Source organism: Sinocyclocheilus rhinocerous, unplaced genomic scaffold, assembly GCF_001515625.1.
Source record: "Sinocyclocheilus rhinocerous isolate Xijiao unplaced genomic scaffold, SAMN03320098_v1.1 scaffold691, whole genome shotgun sequence".
Taxonomy (NCBI): Eukaryota; Metazoa; Chordata; class Actinopteri; order Cypriniformes; family Cyprinidae; genus Sinocyclocheilus; species Sinocyclocheilus rhinocerous.
Window position 1 is genome coordinate 741,946 of NW_015656606.1, and position 22,608 is coordinate 764,553.

A 22,608-nucleotide genomic window follows, 5' to 3' on the forward strand; every position below is an offset into this window, starting at 1 on the left:
CACAGACAGACACTGATGATAAAACACTGATCCTCAACACACACACACACACAGACAGACAGACACGGATGATAAAACACTGATCCTCACACACACACACACACACACACACTCGCAGACAGACACTGTTGATAAAACACTGATCCTCAACCCACACACACTCGCAGACAGACACTGATGATAAAACACTGATCTTCAACACACACACACTCGCAGACAGACACTGATGATAAAACACTGATCTTCAACACACACACACTCGCAGACAGACACTGATGATAAAACACTGATCTTCAACACACACACACTCGCAGACAGACACTGATGATAAAACACTGATCTTCAACACACACACACTCGCAGACAGACACTGATGATAAAACACTGATCTTCAACACACACACACTCGCAGACAGACACTGATGATAAAACACTGATCTTCAACACACACACACTCGCAGACAGACACTGATGATAAAACACTGATCTTCAACACACACACACTCGCAGACAGACACTGATGATAAAACACTGATCTTCAACACACACACACTCGCAGACAGACACTGATGATAAAACACTGATCTTCAACACACACACACTCGCAGACAGACACTGATGATAAAACACTGATCTTCAACACACACACACTCGCAGACAGACACTGATGATAAAACACTGATCTTCAACACACACACACTCGCAGACAGACACTGATGATAAAACACTGATCTTCAACACACACACACTCGCAGACAGACACTGATGATAAAACACTGATCTTCAACACACACACACTCGCAGACAGACACTGATGATAAAACACTGATCTTCAACACACACACACTCGCAGACAGACACTGATGATAAAACACTGATCTTCAACACACACACACTCGCAGACAGACACTGATGATAAAACACTGATCTTCAACACACACACACTCGCAGACAGACACTGATGATAAAACACTGATCTTCAACACACACACACTCGCAGACAGACACTGATGATAAAACACTGATCTTCAACACACACACACTCGCAGACAGACACTGATGATAAAACACTGATCTTCAACACACACACACTCGCAGACAGACACTGATGATAAAACACTGATCTTCAACACACACACACTCGCAGACAGACACTGATGATAAAACACTGATCTTCAACACACACACACTCGCAGACAGACACTGATGATAAAACACTGATCTTCAACACACACACACTCGCAGACAGACACTGATGATAAAACACTGATCTTCAACACACACACACTCGCAGACAGACACTGATGATAAAACACTGATCTTCAACACACACACACTCGCAGACAGACACTGATGATAAAACACTGATCTTCAACACACACACACTCGCAGACAGACACTGATGATAAAACACTGATCTTCAACACACACACACTCGCAGACAGACACTGATGATAAAACACTGATCTTCAACACACACACACTCGCAGACAGACACTGATGATAAAACACTGATCTTCAACACACACACACTCGCAGACAGACACTGATGATAAAACACTGATCTTCAACACACACACACTCGCAGACAGACACTGATGATAAAACACTGATCTTCAACACACACACACTCGCAGACAGACACTGATGATAAAACACTGATCTTCAACACACACACACTCGCAGACAGACACTGATGATAAAACACTGATCTTCAACACACACACACTCGCAGACAGACACTGATGATAAAACACTGATCTTCAACACACACACACTCGCAGACAGACACTGATGATAAAACACTGATCTTCAACACACACACACTCGCAGACAGACACTGATGATAAAACACTGATCTTCAACACACACACACTCGCAGACAGACACTGATGATAAAACACTGATCTTCAACACACACACACTCGCAGACAGACACTGATGATAAAACACTGATCTTCAACACACACACACTCGCAGACAGACACTGATGATAAAACACTGATCTTCAACACACACACACTCGCAGACAGACACTGATGATAAAACACTGATCTTCAACACACACACACTCGCAGACAGACACTGATGATAAAACACTGATCTTCAACACACACACACTCGCAGACAGACACTGATGATAAAACACTGATCTTCAACACACACACACTCAGAGACAGACACTCTCTCTCACACACACACAGACAGAGACTCAGACAGACAGACAGACACACACACTCGCGAGACACACACACACTCAGAGACAGACACTCTCTCTCACACACACACACAAACAAACAGACAGACAGACACACACAGATGATAAAACACTGATCCTCAACACACTCACAGACAGACAGACACACACACACACAGACAAACAAACACAAACAGACAGACACACAAACAAACAAACAGACAGACAGACAAACAGACACACACACACACACACAAACAAACACAAACAGACAGACAGACACACACAGACAAACAAACACAAACAGACAGACAGACACACACAAACAAACACAAACAGACACACACACAGACAAACAAACACAAACAGACAGACAGACACACACAGACAGACAAACAAACACAAACAGACACACAAACAAACACAAACAGACAGACAGACACAGACAGACAGACAAACAAACACAAACAGACACACAAACAAACACAAACAGACACACAAACAGACAGACAGACACAGACAAACAAACACAAACAGACAGACAGACACACACACACAGACAGACAAACAAACAAACACAAACAAACAGACAGACAGACAGAAACACACAGACACTCACACACAGACTGCTGCGTCTGCTCACCGTGCTTCATCTCCTTCAGAAGCTCCTCCTCCACCTGCAGCAGGAAGTTGTAATTGTCCTGCATTTCCTGCGGCGGGTCCACCATGAGCGTGCGCACCAGGTTGGAGCAGTAGGACTTGTAGCGGATGCCCATGGCGCAGGTTATAGCGCCGAAGTGCATGTGGTTCTTATCGCTGGGAGAGAAACGTCACACGTTTAGCGTCTAAGCATCTCCTTCAGATGCTCGATGCGGTGCGTCTCTGCGGCGCTCACCTGACCACGCTGAACTTCAGGCTGTAGCTGCCGCCGCTCTGAATGATGGGAGGGTAGCACATCTCCACGGTCGACGGGTCCACGCCGCCCAGAAACTTCCGGTCCTCGATGGCCTTCTCCACCGACTCGGCCAGACGACTGTGCTTGACTTTCTGAGGAACATCACCACAGACGGACAGAGGTTAGCATACGGACCGGAAAACATTAGCCACAGAACAACTCTGGCTCTCCACTGCAATGCTAAATAAAACCAACATGAATTCAAGCGTGCATTTCAGATTATTTTACTTGTGTCACATTCAACTGCAAAACAGGGAAACACTTAAGACATGTTTTATTCAATATATACATTTGTAATTGGTTTATGTAGCAATATATTAAAATTTATGAATGAAAGACTGACTGATATCGCGCACTGCTCTGAAACCACGAGCTTTTTACTTCACACTGAACATGAAACGCTTACCAGTGTTGCTAGCATTAAAACAAAAATTCATAAAAACGCTTGTTACTTGAAAAAAAACTTTAAAAATGTTAAACTTAAACTAAAACAATGTACTAAAATAACCAAAAACTGAGTTAAAAATAATAAAAAAAATGGTTAAAACAATAAATAAAGTGACAAACACAACAAAATTACTAAATCTTAAATTAAAATTAATAAGACAAAAATGTCAAAATATTAAAAACTACAACAGTATCTCAATGATACTAAAATATTTACATTAAATTATCGCCTTTTGAAGTTTAATCACACATTTAAGACTTTTAAAATTATAATTAAGACTTGAGTTATCCCATATTTTTAGATGATTTAATAAAGAAATCTATGTTTTTATTTATCAGTCACTGATTAAACTGATCAAAAGTGACAGTAAAGACATTTCTAATGTTACAGCAGATTTCTCTCTCAAATAAATGCTGTTCTTTTGAGCTTTATATTCATCTGTGAATCCTGAAAAATAAAATGTATGACAGTTTCCACAAAAATATTAATGTTTTCAACATTGATAATAATCAGAAATGTTTCTTGAGCAGCAAATCAGCATATTAGAATGATTTCTGAAGATCATGTGACACTGAAGACTGGAGTAATGATGCTGAAAATACAGCTGCGCATCACAGAAATAAATTACAGTTTAACAGAGATTCACATAGAAAAAGGTTATTTTAAATTCTAATATTTCACTGTTTTTTACTGCATTTTAGATCAAATAAATGCAGCCAGAAGCCGAAACATTCAAAACCTTAAAGATTCCAAACTTCTCCGGCTCTTCAAAGACAAAACCCTAACTTTTCCCCTGCCCTTTATGGCTCTGCGAGCGGAAAAGTTTGCGCTACATGAAGGATAAAGCGAGCCGCGCGTGAACGAACCTCGTCGGCGTCCACGATCTCCATCACTCGCTCCTTGAAGAACTTGGTGAAGACATCGCTGGTGACGGCAGCCGCCTTCTTCATGAGCGCCAGCTCTCCGTCCTCCTTCACCGCCATCGTGTACGCCACCGCCGTGCTGACGTCCACCTGACAGACCACCAGAAACGCATTCGTTCAGCTTATTTCATCGCAATGTCATCGGTGTAGTAAGGTTTGCGTGTGAAAGCCAGTCAAGCGGACCCTCTTCAGGCCCTCGGCCGTGATCATGTCGCTCCAGCTCTTCATGTATTCTCCCGGGAACTTGTCCTTCATGAACACGCCGACCGTCTTGCCTTCTCTACTTCCGCGGATGGCTTCCACCATCTTCTCGAAGTTCACCTTGTTGCTCTCGTTCTGTCACACAATCAGATTTTAAACGCGTCGCTGCTTTAAAGCGTTTCACAGGGATTCAAGTGTTCCGTCAGGTCATAAAGACGTCACGTGCTTCATTCCTGAATGTTTCAGCCGTTCGAACAAATCAATTGAATGAATGATTCAGCCGTTCGAACGAATCAATTGAATGAATGATTCAGCCATTCGAACGAATCAATTGAATGAATGATTCAGTGATAAAATCAGTGACTTGCCGCCACCTGCTGGCGGATTCGGTTTCATTTTTTGCGTATAATTCTAGTAAGGAGCGCTTGTCCTCCTAAGTTAAAAATGTAGGAGCACCTTCTGATCAATAATCAAAAATTCTGATCAAAAATTTGCCTTCCTAATACGAGCTGACATTCTTTTTACCTTTGTAATGGCATCATCTGTCAAATTCAAAAATTTGTGTTTATAATCTTTTTAAAATTTCTATTTAAAACAATATGTAGAATAAGACAAGTTACCAATCATATTAAATTAGCATTAATAAATTAATTTGTACTACAAAGAAGAACACAAAAGTGGCTTGTAGGTACATTTCCAGAAGTTTAATGAGGCTCACAGGTGGCATGAGTGCAATTAAATTCATACATTCAGGTGGAGATTAATGTTTTAAATATAAAATTTTTAATACAGAAAAATTAAATGATTCAAATAACAAATTATACGCTAAAAATGAAACTAAATCCACCAGCAGGTGGCGGCAAGTCACTGATTTTATCACTGAATCATTCATTCAATTGATTCGTTCGAACAGCTGAATCATTCATTCAATTGATTCGTTCGAACGGCTGAATCATTCAGGAATGAAGCACATGACTCTCTTTATGAACTGACGGAACACTTTAATCACGGTTTTCAGATCACGGTACGGTGTGAAGCGTGCGATACCTTTTCTCGGACGAGCAGCGTGATCGGAGGAATCCCGTTTGCGTTCTCGTTGCCTTTCGTGATGGCGACCTGCTTCAGGAACTCCACCTTCTTCTTACTGGCCAGAAAAATGATCCTGGTCTCGCAAAACACCATGATGGTGTCGGTGAGCTCGTACCCAAATAGCCACGTCTGCGGACAGAGGACAACATAAATGAACATGCGATGACCGCTCGGATGCTGTTAATATTTCATAAGCAGTGTTTTGTTGCACCTGAAGGGCTGTAGATTTGGCGTAGACGATCTCCTCGTCGACTCCGACAGAAACCACGATGGCGTCCACCTTCCCGAACTCATCTTCTCCTTTCTGTGATGGAAAAACAGGGTTATGGTGCAGGATTATAGTTATGAGAAGCTCGTCATATCACGCTTACCCATTCAAACACTTTTCTAAAGCACTGAACAGTTAGATTCACTACCATACAATAAATGTCGGCTATACAAGCTATATTTCCTACATAATGAAAACTATTATAATATCAGATAATTGTATATCAAATAATAATAAAATTATATAATACAAAACAATATGGATTATATACAGTATATTAAATCATTATAATCTTTTTTATACATAATATAATTGTATAATTTTATATTATAATAATTTACAAACTAAAATAATCACTTATAACACATGGTAATAAGGAAGTAATATCTAATTATTATATTAATGTAATATAATAGTATGATATATAAAAATATTTATAATATACTATAAAAAATATATATAGTATCCAAAAATACATAATTACTACAATTAAAACATTTAAATAATTATATTACAAGATTATAATATAATTTAAATTCTACAAAACATATAGATTACAGAAAAACAATGTATAAATATAAATATCTACAAAACTTCTAAATCTCAAAATATTACTTGAACAATGAAGCAGTGCTGGTGGGAAAGAAAAGTTCTCAGGCCTTTTAGTGTTTGTTTACTATTAAAAATAATAGCAGTATTTTCTTCCCTACTCGCAGCATGTCTCAATATGAGCTAGCTCACAGCTAATGCTACATCAGACTGAACTTCTGCACCCGAATAAAGCGTTTACCTGAAAAACATTTACTAAAACGCGAAGGGAACGCAAAGACCGCGGATTTATTTGACGGCTGCGTTTCCAACGCGCACTACAGCCGAGCGGAAATGTCGCGAAAGCGTTAAGGCTAACGCGTTAGCCGATGAGCTAACCGCACGAAAACGACGCGAAAACCTCCGCGATTCCGTTACAGAGAGAAACGAATCACCGGACAGAGCGACGGAGACGAACGCGGCGGCCCGCGCGGGTTTATATAACCGTCACACGGAAACTAGGCCTGAGAATGTGTGTGAGAGAGAAGATTTTCAGCAGCACACAGGCGCAGAAACACATCATACGGCAATAAGTGTGTGTGAATATGATCCGTGAGATGGTTTGGCAGCGGCTGGGAGCTTCCCGTACCTTCCAGTTCCCGTAGAGTCGCTTGATGCGGCGGTAAAACGCGTCTTTATCCAGATTCACCGCCATAATATCACATCAACACACACACGCTGAAGTACAGCAGCGCAGAGCGGACAAACACACACACACTCACTGGGTCTGCACTGGACGACGCGATAACAACACGCAAAAAGATCGAAAACGCGAAAAATAAATGCGATCTCAAAGATGTCTATTTAAAAAGACAGTACTTCTTCTTTAAAATGTGTCGGTTGAGTTTTGAACGGGTCTCAGTTGCGCTGATGATGTGAATAAATCACTTTAAAACACGCATGTGCGCGACTGATCTTTAGCTCCGCCCTCTTTCTGCATCTATTTAAAAAAAAAAAATAATTTTAAATTTTTATTGAACATATATAAAGGTAAATGCACACATTTACTGCTCAAACCAATATTTAACATTTATTTATTTTAATATATTTAGAAAAAGTGACGTGATTGTTTTTTATTAATTTATTTTTACTCATTTAAATTAATTGTTTTCATTTCTTTGTCAGATTTATTTATTTATTTTTCTGCCATTTTGTGTCTGTTTAGAAGATATATGTTTATTATTATTTTGAACGAAAGACGTGCGTGAAACACGATATGTTTGAAAAAAGATGCAGTCAGTGATGTTAATCTGCTAACTATAAATTGGCTATTGGACGGAACGGCGGCGTTTATTACGGCTTTTGTTTTCCTGCGTTTCCCGCCCTGAGGCTCACGTCATCCAGCGCGGGGCCCAGTGAAATCCCGCCCTGACGGTCACGTGCTGCGCGCCGCTCGCGCTTAAAAACCTGCCCCTGACGCTTCTGGCCGTCCGCGCGCACGGCTCTTTCCCGCCATCTGGGGCAGTTCGAATTCGAAAGCGCGCGAATTCCGGCGGAGCACGTGGTTTGCAGTCTATGGTTAACCGCGCGTTGTCAGATTTATTAAATGGTGTTTAAAAAGATAATTTAACAAACATTTTAGAGCTAAATGATGTGTTTGAGTAATAATAAACTGCACTGTGACACCTATTTTACTTTCGACCATGTCTTAAAGCAGCACTTCTTATTCTTTTAGACTCCAAGGCCCATAATGTACGTTTTAATTAACAGAAACTGGATGTAGGAAAATGTATTAGCCATAATTTGTGATTCCAAAAGTGTCAAGAAATGTGTGTTTTTCTTATTAAAAACATCTTGAAGCATTTTAATTTAGTTTATTTTAATATATCAGTAATAGTAATTATACTAATAATATACTAATGTAAATGAATAATTAAAAAGAAGAGATTTAAAATAAATAATAATAAAACATTGTATTAATCTCAAATGCTGAACAGTTAGTAATGACACCTAGTGAAAATTATCTGCTACAAAAATACTCCTCTTTTATTGTTTACTTTTTATCCAACATATGAAGGACAGAACTCACCAAAAACATCCAACTAATTCCCAAAAATTTGAGGATTAAAATGTCTTATTAAAGTTTAAAACGTTTCATAAGCAAAAACAAGCATCAAAGTTATACAACTATTATAATGTCATATATATACTGCAAAAAATTTGATTCTTTGACCATTTTATTTTTACCAAATATTTTGCTATTTTATATTTCTATTCTTTGAAAAAGTCACTTTGTTGCAAAAAGAAAAGGCTATTAATTTCATGTTATCTTATAAGTATTATTAATCAGTTGTTTGAATTTACTTAAGGAAAGATTATTTTATATGTGTGTAATTAGTTAGTGTAATTAGTGTAATAACGTATTTTCGCGCTCACTAGAAGAGAGAATGTTCGCGATGCGCATGCGCGTCCCTCACGAGACACGAACGGCCGTTGAGGATTCCCGCCTCGCGCTCATCCTTCTCTCGGTACTCCTCTACTCTTCAGGTACTTGATAAAAACCATCAAATTCACCCTCATTTTGTTTATACACATTGTTTATCAGAACTCTGATGGGTTATACGTGTATAATAGTTGGTTTTGTACTTTATAAAGACAGTTGAGCGCTGAAGTGATCGCGATTAGAAAGGTTAAAATGTGATAAGGCCACTTCATGTGAATTAAAAAGTTATAATGTGTGTATATGTTACATTTATGTTGTTTTAAACATACGTTTGGTGAATTGAGCTTCCCCGCCAAGTTAACGGTTATAACGGTCTTTCAGAGACGACGGAGCATTATTAATTGGAGTAAATATGTCAGTCTATTTCTTCACATTTCTATCTCTAAATGTCTATTTCTTCAATTACATTGGACATATATATATATATATATAAGTGTTTATATATTTTATATAGCGTCCCTTTAGTCATTGTAGGGGACCAAGAGGTTATAATTGAAGAATCATCCTAATAATATATAAAGCAAGCGTAATGACCAAAGAAACACATTACGGTTTTATTTATTTATTTATTTTTTCCATTTGATTGTTTATTCAACTCACATACTCAATACAGTAAGAGAACTGAGATGATGATGATACAGTCCAAAAAGTCAAAGGAATAAAAGAAAAATCAAAAAAGAAAAAAAAATCCATCACATTTTCATTAAAGCAGTTACATGTATAATGTTGGTTTCTGTACATTTCCCCCAATATAAAATCTATTCGTTTTTAATCCACAGCGTGCGTCACAGTAAGTTCAGAAAATGTAAAAGATATTAAAACACTCCTTTGCAAAAATGTACCATAGTAACCACAGTTTCTCAATTACGGCGTTAAAGCTCACGGGTTCGATTCCCAGGCAACGCATGAACCAATTAAACGTACAGCTCGAGTCACTTTGGATAAAAGCGTCTGCCAAATGCATTCGTGTAAATAGAGTCTATAATTGTTGTTAGTATAATAAAATCACAATAAACACGGCGCCTCAAACAGTGCCGTTTTGATTTTACGGTGGTTAGTTACCACAGTTCTATTGTAACAGTAACCATAGTAACAACGGAATTTTGGGCAGGAACTGAAGTTACCATGGTAATTTTTGCCCTTGTTCAAAATGAAATCAAGCGAGCGCCGAAATCGGGAACATTCACAAAAGTGACGTCATGGTTTTAAAACAGTCTGTTATTAGCTTAAGAATCGGTTTAGTGCTCAATCGCACACACACACACACACACTCGTGCTCAACGGCAGAAACACCCTCTATGCAGGCACACAAACAAGTATATGTTTGCATACTTGCGTAAAACGTGTTTCTGGACGGTGTTTTGACACACGAGAACAAACACACCTGGTAAAAATGGCCGCCATCCTGCACTTTGACACCAAATACCACAGTCATACACAGTTACATTATGGGAATCTGTTTAAATACTCACTTTTTCATCCTGAACACCTTTTTTTATTACTATTTAAGAAATCCCAAGATTTCCGCTGCTTTTCTCCGAATCAGTCTGTACATGTGAAGATGCATGTAACGGTTTCACGTCGAGCTTTCGATGGGTTTTTCTGCTGTTCTTATTCAGCCAAAGCTCCACGCTACACACACACACACACACACACACACACACACACACACGTCTGTCCGTCTCGTTTGTGTTCGTGCGGTTCTATGTGACGCTGGTTGAGTTTTGTCCTCTGATGGCACACCAGGCCATGAACACGTCCCTGCAGACATCAGATACAAACATCAGTAACAAATGAACACAAGTGCCAATTCAAGTCTGCATACACTGGGTTATTGACCACTGACAATGTGTTTACTCATGGAGCCACACGGAGATCCCAATATCTCTGGAACTGAACCATATTGTGCCTTAAAAACGAAGATACTCAAAGACATGTTTGTTAAGAACCAACATCTAAAAGGATGTCAAGATATCTTTGTTACAGGCAAGAGACCCAGTGTGTGTGTGTGCCTGTGTGTGTGTGTGTGTGTGTATGTGTCTGTCTGTGAGTGTGTGTGTGTCTGTGAGTGTCTGTGTGTGTGTCTGTCGGTGAGTGTGTGTGTGTGTGTGTGTGTCTGTCTCTGTCTGTCTGTCTGTCGGTGTGTGAGTGAGTGAGTGAGTGAGTGAGTGTGTGAGTGAGTGTGAGAGAGTGAGTGACCATTCACTGTATGGAAAAGATGAGTCAGCAACACTGTAGGAAATAAATCTGCTTTTGTGTGACTATTCCTTTTCAAAACATCAATGGTTCTTCAATTGTTCAAAATATATATGTGTGTGTGTGTGTGTGAGTGAGGGAGTGAGTGAGTGTATGTGTGTGTGTGTGTGTGTGAATACCTGCAGTGAGTGGCCACACACTCGTTGCTGCAGTACTCTCGGTCCCAGTCTTTGCTCTCTATGGGTGGGTTGTTGCAGCCGGCGCGGACACACACACTGGGAGCGTCTGGAGCCGGAGACACGTTCACTTCCACCTCCATCTGAGGACACACACACACACACACACACACACACACACACACCCACACTGAAACGGTCTGTGCAAAACCACTCTCGCAGTCTCAGGAGTTTAATGCCATTTCATAAAAGTCTCTATTTTTGTAAAATAAAACCTCATCCTTTTTAGTAAAGGTTTCACTTTTATTATTTTTATTTTAAAATGATTTTAAAATTACAATTTGATTGCTTTTAAATTACTGATTAATTATAATTTATTTAATTTTCCAAAACTTAAAATAGTTTTATTTTATCCTTTTTCGAAGTATGTACTTTAAATGTTTAGAATTTCATTTCTTGAAGTGTTTTATTTTGATTGTTTTTATCTTTTACAATTATTATTTTTTTAATTTTACACTGATTTAATTATTTTTATAAAGTGTTTATTTTGATCATTTTCATTTACAAAATTACTTAAATTTTACATTTGTACAATTTAATTATTTTAAGAAAGTGTCTATTTTGATTGTTATTTTTTAACTATATATTTCTTTTTAACTGTACATTTTTATTCAATTACATTTAAAAAGTGTTTTAAAATTAATTTTTAAAGTTATATTTTAATTTTACATTTTTTGTGATTTACTATTAAAGTGTTTATTTTCTTAATTTTTCTTTTTACATTATATATTAAAGATTTATTTTAAAATTTTGTGATTTATTTTTAGAAAGTGAATACTTTGATATTATCCCATATTTAAATTATATTTTATATTATGATTGAATTATTTTTAGAAAGAGTTTTTCAATATTTTTTCCAAAATTAAAAGCGTATGTTTTAGATTTTTATTATTTAATTATTTTAAAAAGTGTTTTTGCTATTTTTCCATTTTTAAATCATATATTTTATATTTTTTAAGATGTAATTATATTTAGAAAGTTTATTTTGATAGTTTTATATTTAAATTATATATTTTAATATCACATTTTTATTATTTAATTTGTTATTAGTTTGCATCAACAAAACAACAGGAAATAAAAATAAAAATTTTTGTTCAGAACAGTATTTTCACACACAGAGTTCGGACTCACCCCTTCTTCAGCCACCTCCTCGGTTGCCGACGGCGACAGGTCTGTTACTATGGCAGCGGGCGGCGGCGCCTCCACCACAGACGAGGCCGCGGTCGTCACGATGATCGGCGCGCTCATGTCGGTCTGCGAGGGCGCCGGGACGATCTTGATCTGCAGGGGCGGCGGCGGCGCCATGGCAACCACCTGTCGCGGTTTGGCCTGCAGAGGGGGCGGAGCCGGGGAATGTACCATCTGCTGCAGGCGCGGGGGTGGAGGCGTGTTCTGCATCTGCTGCAGTGGCGGAGGTTGCCGCGGCGCCTGCAGCTGCTGCTTGGAGATGAGGATCTTGTTGACGGGGGGCGGGGCCGGGGGTTTGTGCGCACCTGTGCGCGAGCGCGTCGTCACCTGCGGCAGGTCCAGGATGATGTTGGAGGTGCAGATGTTGGTGATGGTGTTGTTGTCGGGCGCGTGCAGCGGGATGCGGGACGAGCGCGGCGGGGTGACGGTCAATGCGGGTTCGGGAGGCGGGGCCACGGCGGCGGCAGGAGACGCAGGAGCGTCTAACACTTCAATAGTCGGCTGCTGCAGAAAAACATGACATTAACAAGGTTTCTGTTAGTCATATTTCCTGAATAAAGACAGAGTAGCGATTAATTTACATGAAGTACAGAGTGAACATGACAGGAATAAGACAGCATCAAACTGGATATCTCAGCGCTGTCAAAATAAAAGTCTTCAGACGCAATGGCCAAACAAGAAAAGGCAGAAATATCGGCCGATATTCGGGATTGTAAAGACAAGGTAGCGATAAATTCACATGAAATACAGAGTGAATATGACAGGAATAAGACACAGCATCAAACTGGATACAGCAGAGCTGGCCTTCTCAGCGCTGTCAAAATAAAAGTCTTCAAACAAGACAAGGCAGAAATATCGGCCGATATTCAGGATTGTAAACAGCCCTTGTAAATAATTCCTACATATTAAGCAATATAATGGAGCGCTACAGTCTGTCTGAAGGTCACCTGTGACAGCTGATTGGCTTTGTAAGCTGTCAGGGCCTTCAGATACTCCTTCTTGGCAGCTTCTGTCTTCCTCTTGTAGACCTGAGAAGGAAAAACACGAACGTTTCGATCAGTCAAATGCAATTCTTAGTCAAAATTTAATGTCTCAAATAAACGTAATAAGACAAATCCAATAATGTTAAGAAGCATAAAAGAAAGTATTTTATTTTGTTTGCTTTTATTTTACAATTATTTAAACTTGACATTATTATTTGATTTATTTTTTTCCAATAATATATTTATTATAATTATATATTTATTTTAATTTTACATTTTTGTGATTTATTTTTGGAAAGTGTTTATTTTGATAGCTTTCAGTTTTTACATTATATATTTATTTTGCGTTTAAAAGAATAAAAGAAAGAAAAGATACCGTTCAGTTAATTTAACGAAAGGTTTTCGAGTCAGTATTAATGCATCATATCTAATCATTTATTTTTATTGCCATACGAGCGTTTTCATAGCAAGATCAATGTATTTTAAAAGAAATAAATAGTAATAGCAGTAATGAAAAACAACAAATGACAACAAAAATAAGTTTTCATTTTAATATTTGATAAAAATCAATTAAAGATTGAATCATATCAAATACTAATTCAATTAATTTTATGCCAATTGCTTAAGTAGTTTTATTTCATATTTAATGATTATTTTTAACATTTACTTGAATACTTAGGCTAAGATAACAATACATTTTCTTTATAAAGAGCTTTTCTGACATTCAAAGCGCTGATATTTCATGCCATTTACTCATTGTTTTTATTCGTTCTTTTGCTTCTCACTTAAAAACACACAATTTCTCATCTTCAATTGCTTTAAGATAACAAATTGGGAGAAAAGAACAGGAACAAGAAAATATATTTTATAATATAACTTCATAATAATTTTTGACTGTTAGGGATGTACAAATATGAGGCTTGTGCTGCATCTTTCAGAATCGATTTAAAACCCTGCCATTTTTAATTGAAGTTGCCAACAAAATGCAGAATTTATAACTCAAATTATTTAAGAACGGAATTAAATTAAAAAGTCAAACATGTCTAAATGACAATAATGTTTTTTGACACATGAGGGAATAAATAAGGGAATAATTCATCAAAAATATTTGCATTATTATTGTTTTGTTTCACTCAATTACTACAAACTTTTTTAAAAAATTTTTTTACAAATCATTATTTTTATTTAATTTACAATATTTTATATTATATCTAAATTAATTTAGTATATTTTAATTACACACATTTATATAATAAATATTTAACGACTGAAAATAAAGAACTGTGTTTAACCCCTGTGCAACCTTTTGGACATTTTTGTCTTTTTCAGTTTTGTTTTTTGTGATCATTTTGCCTGTTTTATTGCCAACTGCATAAATTTTGGCACAGGTGTGTATTTTTATTGGAATTTTACTATTTCACTTCAATTTCCTTTAATAGATCTGTTTTGCACTAGGTACAAAAAAAATGTTCCTCTCAGGACCTTAAGGACAAAAATGTCCCCATTGAGACCCATTAAAACTGCTATTATTAATCGCAGTGCCATTTAACTGTAAAATTATGAATTTTTTGTTAATAGGCTTTCATTCTATTGGCAAGGCTTTAAAATGTAATTTTTTACTAATATTTGAGAGAGAAAAAGAGAAATTTTGCTGGCATCTAATGGGGAAAATTTGGTACTGCGCCCAAACAAAATCTTACTGAAAGCTAATTTTTTGAGATATCAACTTCAAATTTGGAACACAACTTGTTTAGATTTGTGGCTTTGATTTTCTAACAGGTATAGAGTTCAACGTGTTTCATAAAATATATATTTTATATAAAATATCGTTCATAAATCATTTTCATAAACTTAAACCTCTATAACTTTTTTTTAGTTTTTAATTTTTAATTTTTTTTACAATAATCTGCCATGGGTCTTGTAAAATGAGACCAAACTTAACTCAGTGCTCCCAAAGCTTCACATTTTTATGACAGTTTTTTTTGACATGGACATTTTTGTCTACAATGGACCTGTGTAACTTTTTTTTAATTGGCGCACAAGGGTTAATAACATGAATTGTTGGTATTAATCCAAGTAAACCTGTCTCAGTGATTGTGTCTCTAGTGGCGTTCCTGCACCTGTTTCTGCTCCTCTCCCAGACTGTCCCACATGGAGGCCACGATCTTGGACACCTCTCCGAAGGTGGCGCTGGGGTTCTGGCCCTTGATGGCGGCTTGCGTGTCCCTGAAGAAGAGTGCGTAAGCCGACACGGGTTTCTGCGGCTCGTTCGGGTCTTTCTTCTTCTTGCCCTTTTTCCCGCCGACTGCCTTCCGTACGGGAGCAGCAGAGGATGCTGGGACGGCCTGCTGCTCCAACAGAGACGGCGAGAGGGAGATGACGCCAGACGACACACACAGAGACACCGGAGAGTCCACCAGAACGCTCTTCTGAGCCAGACAGAGACACCACACGCGGGAGAGAAGAACAGAGATCAGTTCAGACCCACAGACAGCAGCTTAACAATGAAATCACTCAGAATACAGGTGTTATATGATCCCATTTTCTGGTATTAGTTAAGTCTCACTGCAGCATTTTGAACAAACTGAAGACGAGTAGACCTAAATATAAAGCATTGCAATAATCCAGTCTTGTGGAAATGAAAGCATGTATAACAGTTTCCAGATCCTTGGTTGAAAGGATAGGTTTCAATTTAGATAACTTCCTCCACTGAAAAAAAGATGCTTTCACAACACTGTTTACTTGATGATCAAAGCGTATATACTAGAGCCTGACCGATATGGGTTTTTTGGGGACCGATACTGATATTAGGGAGTAAAAAAAGACCGATATCGATATATCGGATGATATTCTTTGTGTATATATTATAGTACAGTACCAGTCAAAATTTTGGACACTTTCCCATTCGTGTGTCCAAACTTTTGACTGGTACTATATATAGAATACAGTATATAGCATTTTTTGCAATGATCACTCAAATGTGGTGAACCGCCAATGCGTCTTAAATCTTACATTTTCCTCTTACGGAAAAAACTATATGTACTTAAGAAAATTTTTGAGAACATTGCACTTGTTCAAGACATTTTACAACAGACAGAAACCAAATAATAATAATAATAATTTAAAAAAAGAAATAAATAGTGGCAAACACAAAACGCACCCGTCTGAAGTCGTCCATGTCGTCGTCGTGCAGCGAATCAGACAGCGAATCAGTGGACAGCGGCTGGTCAGGTGACTGTGGGCGGGGAAGGATGGTGCCGCCGCCCAGACTGAGGCCCAGCTGCGCGCTGAGCTCTGATTGGTCGATGGTGGTCAGCTGGGTGTGGCCCAGCAGGCCGTGGTTGATGTCACTCAGCGGGACGTCGATGGTCATTGGAGAAGAGCTGCTGAACTGAGAGCCAATAGGATGAGCGAGATCCTGCAGCGAGGAAAACACTTCCATTACACTGAGAAAGTCATTTCAGCAGAGTAATTAACTACCTTTAAAATCATCACTGTCCTGATAGAGGCTCAAAAAAGTGTGTGTGTGTGTTTATTTATTTTCCCTTTAAATGTTGAGATGTATTCAGTAGATTATGGTTTATTTTATTTCTAATGATAAATTCATATAAAAAAAAGTGTGTTTGTGTGTGTGCGTGTGTGTGTGTGAGTGCGTGCGAGTGAGTGAGTGAGTGTGAGAGTGAGTGTGTGCGTGTGTGTGTGTAAGAGTGAGTGAGTGTGTGTGAGTGTGTGTGAGAGTGAGTGTGTGTGTGTGTGTGTGAGTGTGAGAGTGAGTGTGCGTGCGAGTGTGTGCGTGTGTGTGTGTGAGAGTGAGTGAGTGTGAGTGTGAGAGTGACTGAGTGTGTGTGAGAGAGTGAGTGTGTGAGTGAGTGTGTGTGAGAGTGAGTGAGTGAGTGAGTGTGAGAGTGAGTGAGTGTGAGTGAGTGTGTGTGTGGTGTGAGTGAGAGTGTGTGAGTGAGTGTGTGTGTGAGACTGAGTGAGTGAGTGTGAGAGTGAGTGAGTGTGTGTGAGAGTGAGTGAGTGAGAGTGTGAGTGTGAGAGAGTGAGTGTGTGAGTGAGAGTGTGTGAGTGAGTGTGTGTGTGAGACTGAGTGAGTGAGTGTGAGAGTGAGTGAGTGTGTGTGAGAGTGAGTGTGTGAGAGTGAGTGAGTGAGTGAGTGTGAGAGTGAGTGAGTGTGAGGTGTGTGTGAGTGTGAGAGTGAGTGAGTGAGTGTGAGTGTGAGAGTGAGTGAGTGTGTGAGTGAGTGTGTGTTGTTCCGCACCATTCCCAGTGCAGACCCCAGCATCGGTCCGCCGCTCTGCTGGCTCATCAGACTCAGGTGCTCCAGACTCTGAGACGGCGTGTTCACGAAGGTCGAGGCGAACGATGGGTCATTGCCTCCGACCACAGCGTTCCCGGGAACCCCAGCCGGCCCGCCGTCGTCCAGCTCTCCGAAATCAGACACCACGCCAGAGACGCCCAGCGCCGAGTCCGGGTCCAGATCCAGATCCTCATCGCCCAGACTGGGAGTGTGAAACGTCTGCAGACACCAGACGATGGAGAACAAGCACAATTCAACTCAAACTGCCATTCAGTTCAGCACAACTGTTCATCTCAATCACATTTAGATCAGCGAGGACGCATTCAACTGATCAAGAGTGCCAGTAAAGACATTTATAATGTCACGAAAGATTTCTATTTCAAATAAATGCTGCTCTTTGAACTTTGTTCATCTGTGAATCCTGAGAAATAAAATGCATCACAGTTTCACAAAAAATATTGTGCAGCACAACTGTTTTCAACATTGATAATAATCAGAAATGTTTCTTGAGCAGCAAATCAGCATATTAGAATGATTTCTGAAGATCATGTGACACTGAAGACTGGAGTAATGATGCTGAAAATACAGCTGCGCATCACAGAAATAAATTACAGTTTAACACATATTCACACAGAAAACAGATCAATGGTGAGGGTTCAGAAATGGGAAAAAGCATGTTTTGTGTTTTTCCCCCCAAAGTTTGCATGCCTGTAACTCCAGAAGTATTAAAGATATCTTAATATCCTTTCAGATGTTCGTTCTTAACAAACTTTTCTAGTCGTATCTTCGTTTTTAAAGCCCAGTATGGTTCAGTTCCAGAGATACAGGGGTTTTTAAGAGCGGCTCCCCGAGTAAACTTTACACATTTTTTCAACGGTTAAAATCCAAATGTGAGAGTTAGTTTTTTCTTTAAAGAGACTATCACACTTCTAACCCAGTTTACAACGCTGCGTGTGTTTGGCACCTCGGCGGGGAACGAGGAGGACAGGAAGTGCTGGCCCTCGCCGCTGATGGCCAGGTAGCTGTCACTTCCTCCCGGGAACTGAGGACGACACAAACGCACACCATGAGTTCAACGTGCGCAATTATTTCCCTAATGTGAAGTTAAACCAATTTATACTTCAATAATGCACACAGGAATTAACTAATTCAAAATAAGCATGTTTTATTACAAATTCAAGTGGTTTACAAACAAAAATAACCATGTTTTTACTTTGATATCCTTTCAAGTACCATGTAAATACTATACAACTACTCATAGCAACTCCCTGAACCAATATATATACAAATAATTTGACAAAACGTAATGTTAATATATATATATATAGACACTGCTGTTCAAAAGTTTAAGACTTGTAATGTGTTTTAAATTAAGTCTCTTCTGCTCATCAAGGCTGCATTTATTTGACCAAAAATACAGAAAAAAACAGTAAAATTGTGAAATATTATTGCAATTTAAAATAACAGTTTTCTATTTTAATATACTTTAAAATTTAATTTATTTCTGTGATCAAAGCTGAATTTTCAGTGTCTCGTGATTCTTCAGAAATCATTCTAATATGCTGATTTATTATCAGTTTTGCTGCTTCATATTTTTTTTTTCAGGATTATTTGATGCATAAAGTTTAAAAGAACAGCATTTATTAATTTAAAATGTTTTCTATTTTAATATACTTTAAAATTTAATTTATTTCTGTGATCAAAGCTGAATTTTCAGTGTCTCGTGATTCTTCAGAAATCATTCTAATATGCTGATTTATTATCAGTTTTGCTGCTTCATATTTTTTTTTTCAGGATTATTTGATGCATAAAGTTTAAAAGAACAGCATTTATTCAAAATAGAAATATTCTCTAGTAATATACACTACCGTTCAAAAGTTTGTGGTCAGTAATTTTTTGTTAAATTGATCAAAAGTGACAAAGACTTGTATTGTTACAAAAGATCTCTATTTTAAATGAATACTGTTCTTTTTAACGTTTTATTCATCAGATAATTCCGAAAAAGTATCACAGGTTCAAAAAGAATATTAGGCAACAAAACGGTTTCAGCTCTGATAATAAATCAGCATATTATACTGATTTCTGAAGATCACGTGACACTGAAGACTGCAGTAATGATGCTGAAAATACAGCTGCGCATCACAGACATACATTACAGTTTAACAGAGATTCACATAGAAAACAGCTGTTTTTAATTGCAACAATATTTCGCAATTTTACTGTTTTTTTCTGATCAAATAAATGCAGCCTTGATGAGCAGAAGACTTGTTTAAAACATTACAAATCTTTGAACAGCAGTGTATGAATATATATTCGTGCCGTGAGGGGCCGGTCACCTTCTCAAATCCGTTAAAGGTTTGTGGATCCAAGAACTCCGGGTCACCGGGCTGCCCGGCTCCGTCCGACAGATCCGAGTAAAGATTCAGGTCCATGCCGCGTCTGAGCGACACCGCGGAGCGTCAAACTAAGCGACGCGAGAACCAGACATCCGTCACGAGGCGAAGAGCGATTCCGCGTGACGTCACGAAGGCCGAACGCGTTCGATCATTCCGCTCGACTCCAGGCCTGCCGCGCGCTGCGGAGCCAGCGATAACAGATCAGAGAAAAGCCCAGTGGATCGCGTCCGGTGATTCCCACGCGAAACCCCCGCGGTCCGTTACAGACCAGCGGACACGACAATACCGCTCACCGATTAAACGAACCGGCTGGTGTTACGGAGCGACATAAACGCGATCCACGACGCGCTCACGATTTTCTCGCAGAGCTCCGCAGGAGCCGCAATCGATCCGGAACCACGGATTCGAGACTCGACCAAACCGGCGCGCGGGGGGGGTCGCGTCCGATCAACAACATCAACAAAACGACCGACCTCCACTTTTACACACAACATCGTAATTATACTACTAAACCGTACAGACCAAACCGAAAACACCATTGTTAGTTATCAACAGTGTCGTTTAATGAACACTACCCCCCCGCAGGCGCTAATGGTACGCCCCGTGGCCTGCGGATTACGTGCTCCATATCAGGACTTTATAATTAATACGTCAGTTTATTTTTACAACACGCTGAACTGGCTGATTTAAATGAGATGATATATTCAGCCTCACAGCACACAGACGCGTGTTTGTCAGCAGCTGTAGTAATGTGTTCAGCTGTAATTCTGCAGCGGGGCTGAGTTTAGTTTCGGGTGTTTGTTTTGGGCGTTCAGCACTTCTGCCGTCAGCTCGGTCTTCTTACCTCCATACTCGCCCTGAAAACACACGCTTTCTCTCTCCCTCTCTCTCTCTCTGTGTGTATGTGTGTGTGTGTCCCATCAAAGCGGTTCTCACGGAAAAAACGCGAACGGATCGCGCATCATCATGGCTCCCGGTCTTCCGGGTTGGAGATGAGCGGATGTGACGCAGCGGCGTGGCCCCGCCCCTCACACGATCACCACGGCAACCACAGCTTCCGGCAAAACACCAGAAAAAAAAAAAGTATTTCTTTAAATAAAGCCTTGAATGAGTATTTCCAAATCTTTACTTTATATTATTACTTTGTGTATTTTGTACACATGAAACGGCTGACAGATTATTTTTGGTGTTGTCTTTTGTTTAATATTGTTCTCAACTGGACTTTTGTCATGTTTTTTCATAATAATAAAAGGACCAAAATGATTTATTGTAGCTTTGTGAATGTTTTTTTTTTTTTTTTTGAAGTATTTTAACACATTTCTCACACATATGAATCATGCACAATAAGATCAGAAACGGTTTTAAAAAGTAAACAGAAATTTGATTTCATAGGTTGACAAAAATCAACTTTTAATGGATAATAATAAATAAATTATTAAATTTATTATATATATATATATATATAATTGTTTTTATATATAAAAAGTATAAAAAATTAAAATGGTTATATTTACATATTTTAAAATAGTTATTATATACAGCAGTGTGTCATGGCGGACGCCCAAATCCACTATAATTTTATAAATACTGTTTTTGTATCATGAAATGTAGTTTTAAGAGTAGTATTGTGAAACGGCGTGTCAGTGATGGTGATTAGTGACATTATTCCTCCATTAGATGGCGACAAGAGACGGTTTAAAGTCAGCAGTAAAGACTTTTATATTGAAAGAGAGAGAAACAGAGTTATAAACAAGGAAGTTCTTTTTTCTTTCAACAACAGCTTAAGATGCAGCCAACAACAGCTTGTACACCGAGGCCATCTAGTGTACATCGTTGTCAAAACCTCACTCCCATCCGGGTCACGGCACCAATGTAACCCCTCTCTCCCGGGTCCACTCCGCCACACCTCGTTCTCGCTCCGAGTGGGTCTCGAACCCTGGTCTCCGGCGTGGGAGGCGGACGCACTAACAAGGAAGGTTGTTAGTGCATCTCTTGAGATCGGGGGAGTGAGGTTTACCTGCACAGCACCTACTCGCTGGCCTCCGTTACATATACCAAATAACGAGGGTCACATGACATAAACCAACCAATGACAAAACAGAACTAGAAACCACATGACTGGACTAAACCAATGAATCGTGACACATAAACAGGTAGCACAAGAGGATACAGAGGAGCACATGAAAACACAGACCTT

At 38.8% G+C, this 22,608-nt stretch overlaps 2 protein-coding genes across 9 annotated transcripts in view; both read right to left on the reverse strand.

Annotated features, from left to right (window-relative positions):
• Window positions 1-7,593, reverse strand: part of supt16h (SPT16 homolog, facilitates chromatin remodeling subunit) — an 18,534-nt gene extending 10,941 nt beyond the window's left edge. The window contains exons 1-7 of the mRNA XM_016528197.1: window positions 7,259-7,593; window positions 6,025-6,117; window positions 5,772-5,942; window positions 4,707-4,859; window positions 4,467-4,613; window positions 3,093-3,244; window positions 2,841-3,013 (exon numbers count right to left, since the gene is read on the reverse strand). Coding sequence (XP_016383683.1) covers window positions 2,841-3,013; window positions 3,093-3,244; window positions 4,467-4,613; window positions 4,707-4,859; window positions 5,772-5,942; window positions 6,025-6,117; window positions 7,259-7,324 — 955 coding nt within the window. The 5' untranslated portion in view covers window positions 7,325-7,593. The remainder of the gene's footprint in view (window positions 1-2,840; window positions 3,014-3,092; window positions 3,245-4,466; window positions 4,614-4,706; window positions 4,860-5,771; window positions 5,943-6,024; window positions 6,118-7,258) is intronic.
• Window positions 7,594-9,640: 2,047 nt separating this feature from the next.
• On the reverse strand, window positions 9,641-21,468 carry tox4b (TOX high mobility group box family member 4 b). 8 transcript variants are annotated; one of them, XM_016528218.1, is made up of 9 exons: window positions 20,352-20,503; window positions 18,980-19,057; window positions 17,977-18,234; window positions 16,876-17,133; window positions 15,836-16,141; window positions 13,680-13,760; window positions 12,676-13,233; window positions 11,488-11,627; window positions 9,641-10,873 (listed from the first exon to the last, which is right to left on the reverse strand). In XM_016528218.1, the coding sequence occupies exons 1-9, from the start codon at window positions 20,445-20,447 to the stop codon at window positions 10,816-10,818; spliced, it is 1,833 nt and encodes a 610-aa protein (XP_016383704.1). In that variant the 5' UTR covers window positions 20,448-20,503; the 3' UTR covers window positions 9,641-10,815. The 8 variants fall into 8 exon arrangements, with proteins under 8 accessions (XP_016383704.1, XP_016383702.1, XP_016383703.1 ...); XM_016528216.1 differs by having other exon boundaries at window positions 12,676-13,236; XM_016528217.1 differs by having other exon boundaries at window positions 15,836-16,144.
• Window positions 21,469-22,608: the final 1,140 nt, after the last annotated feature.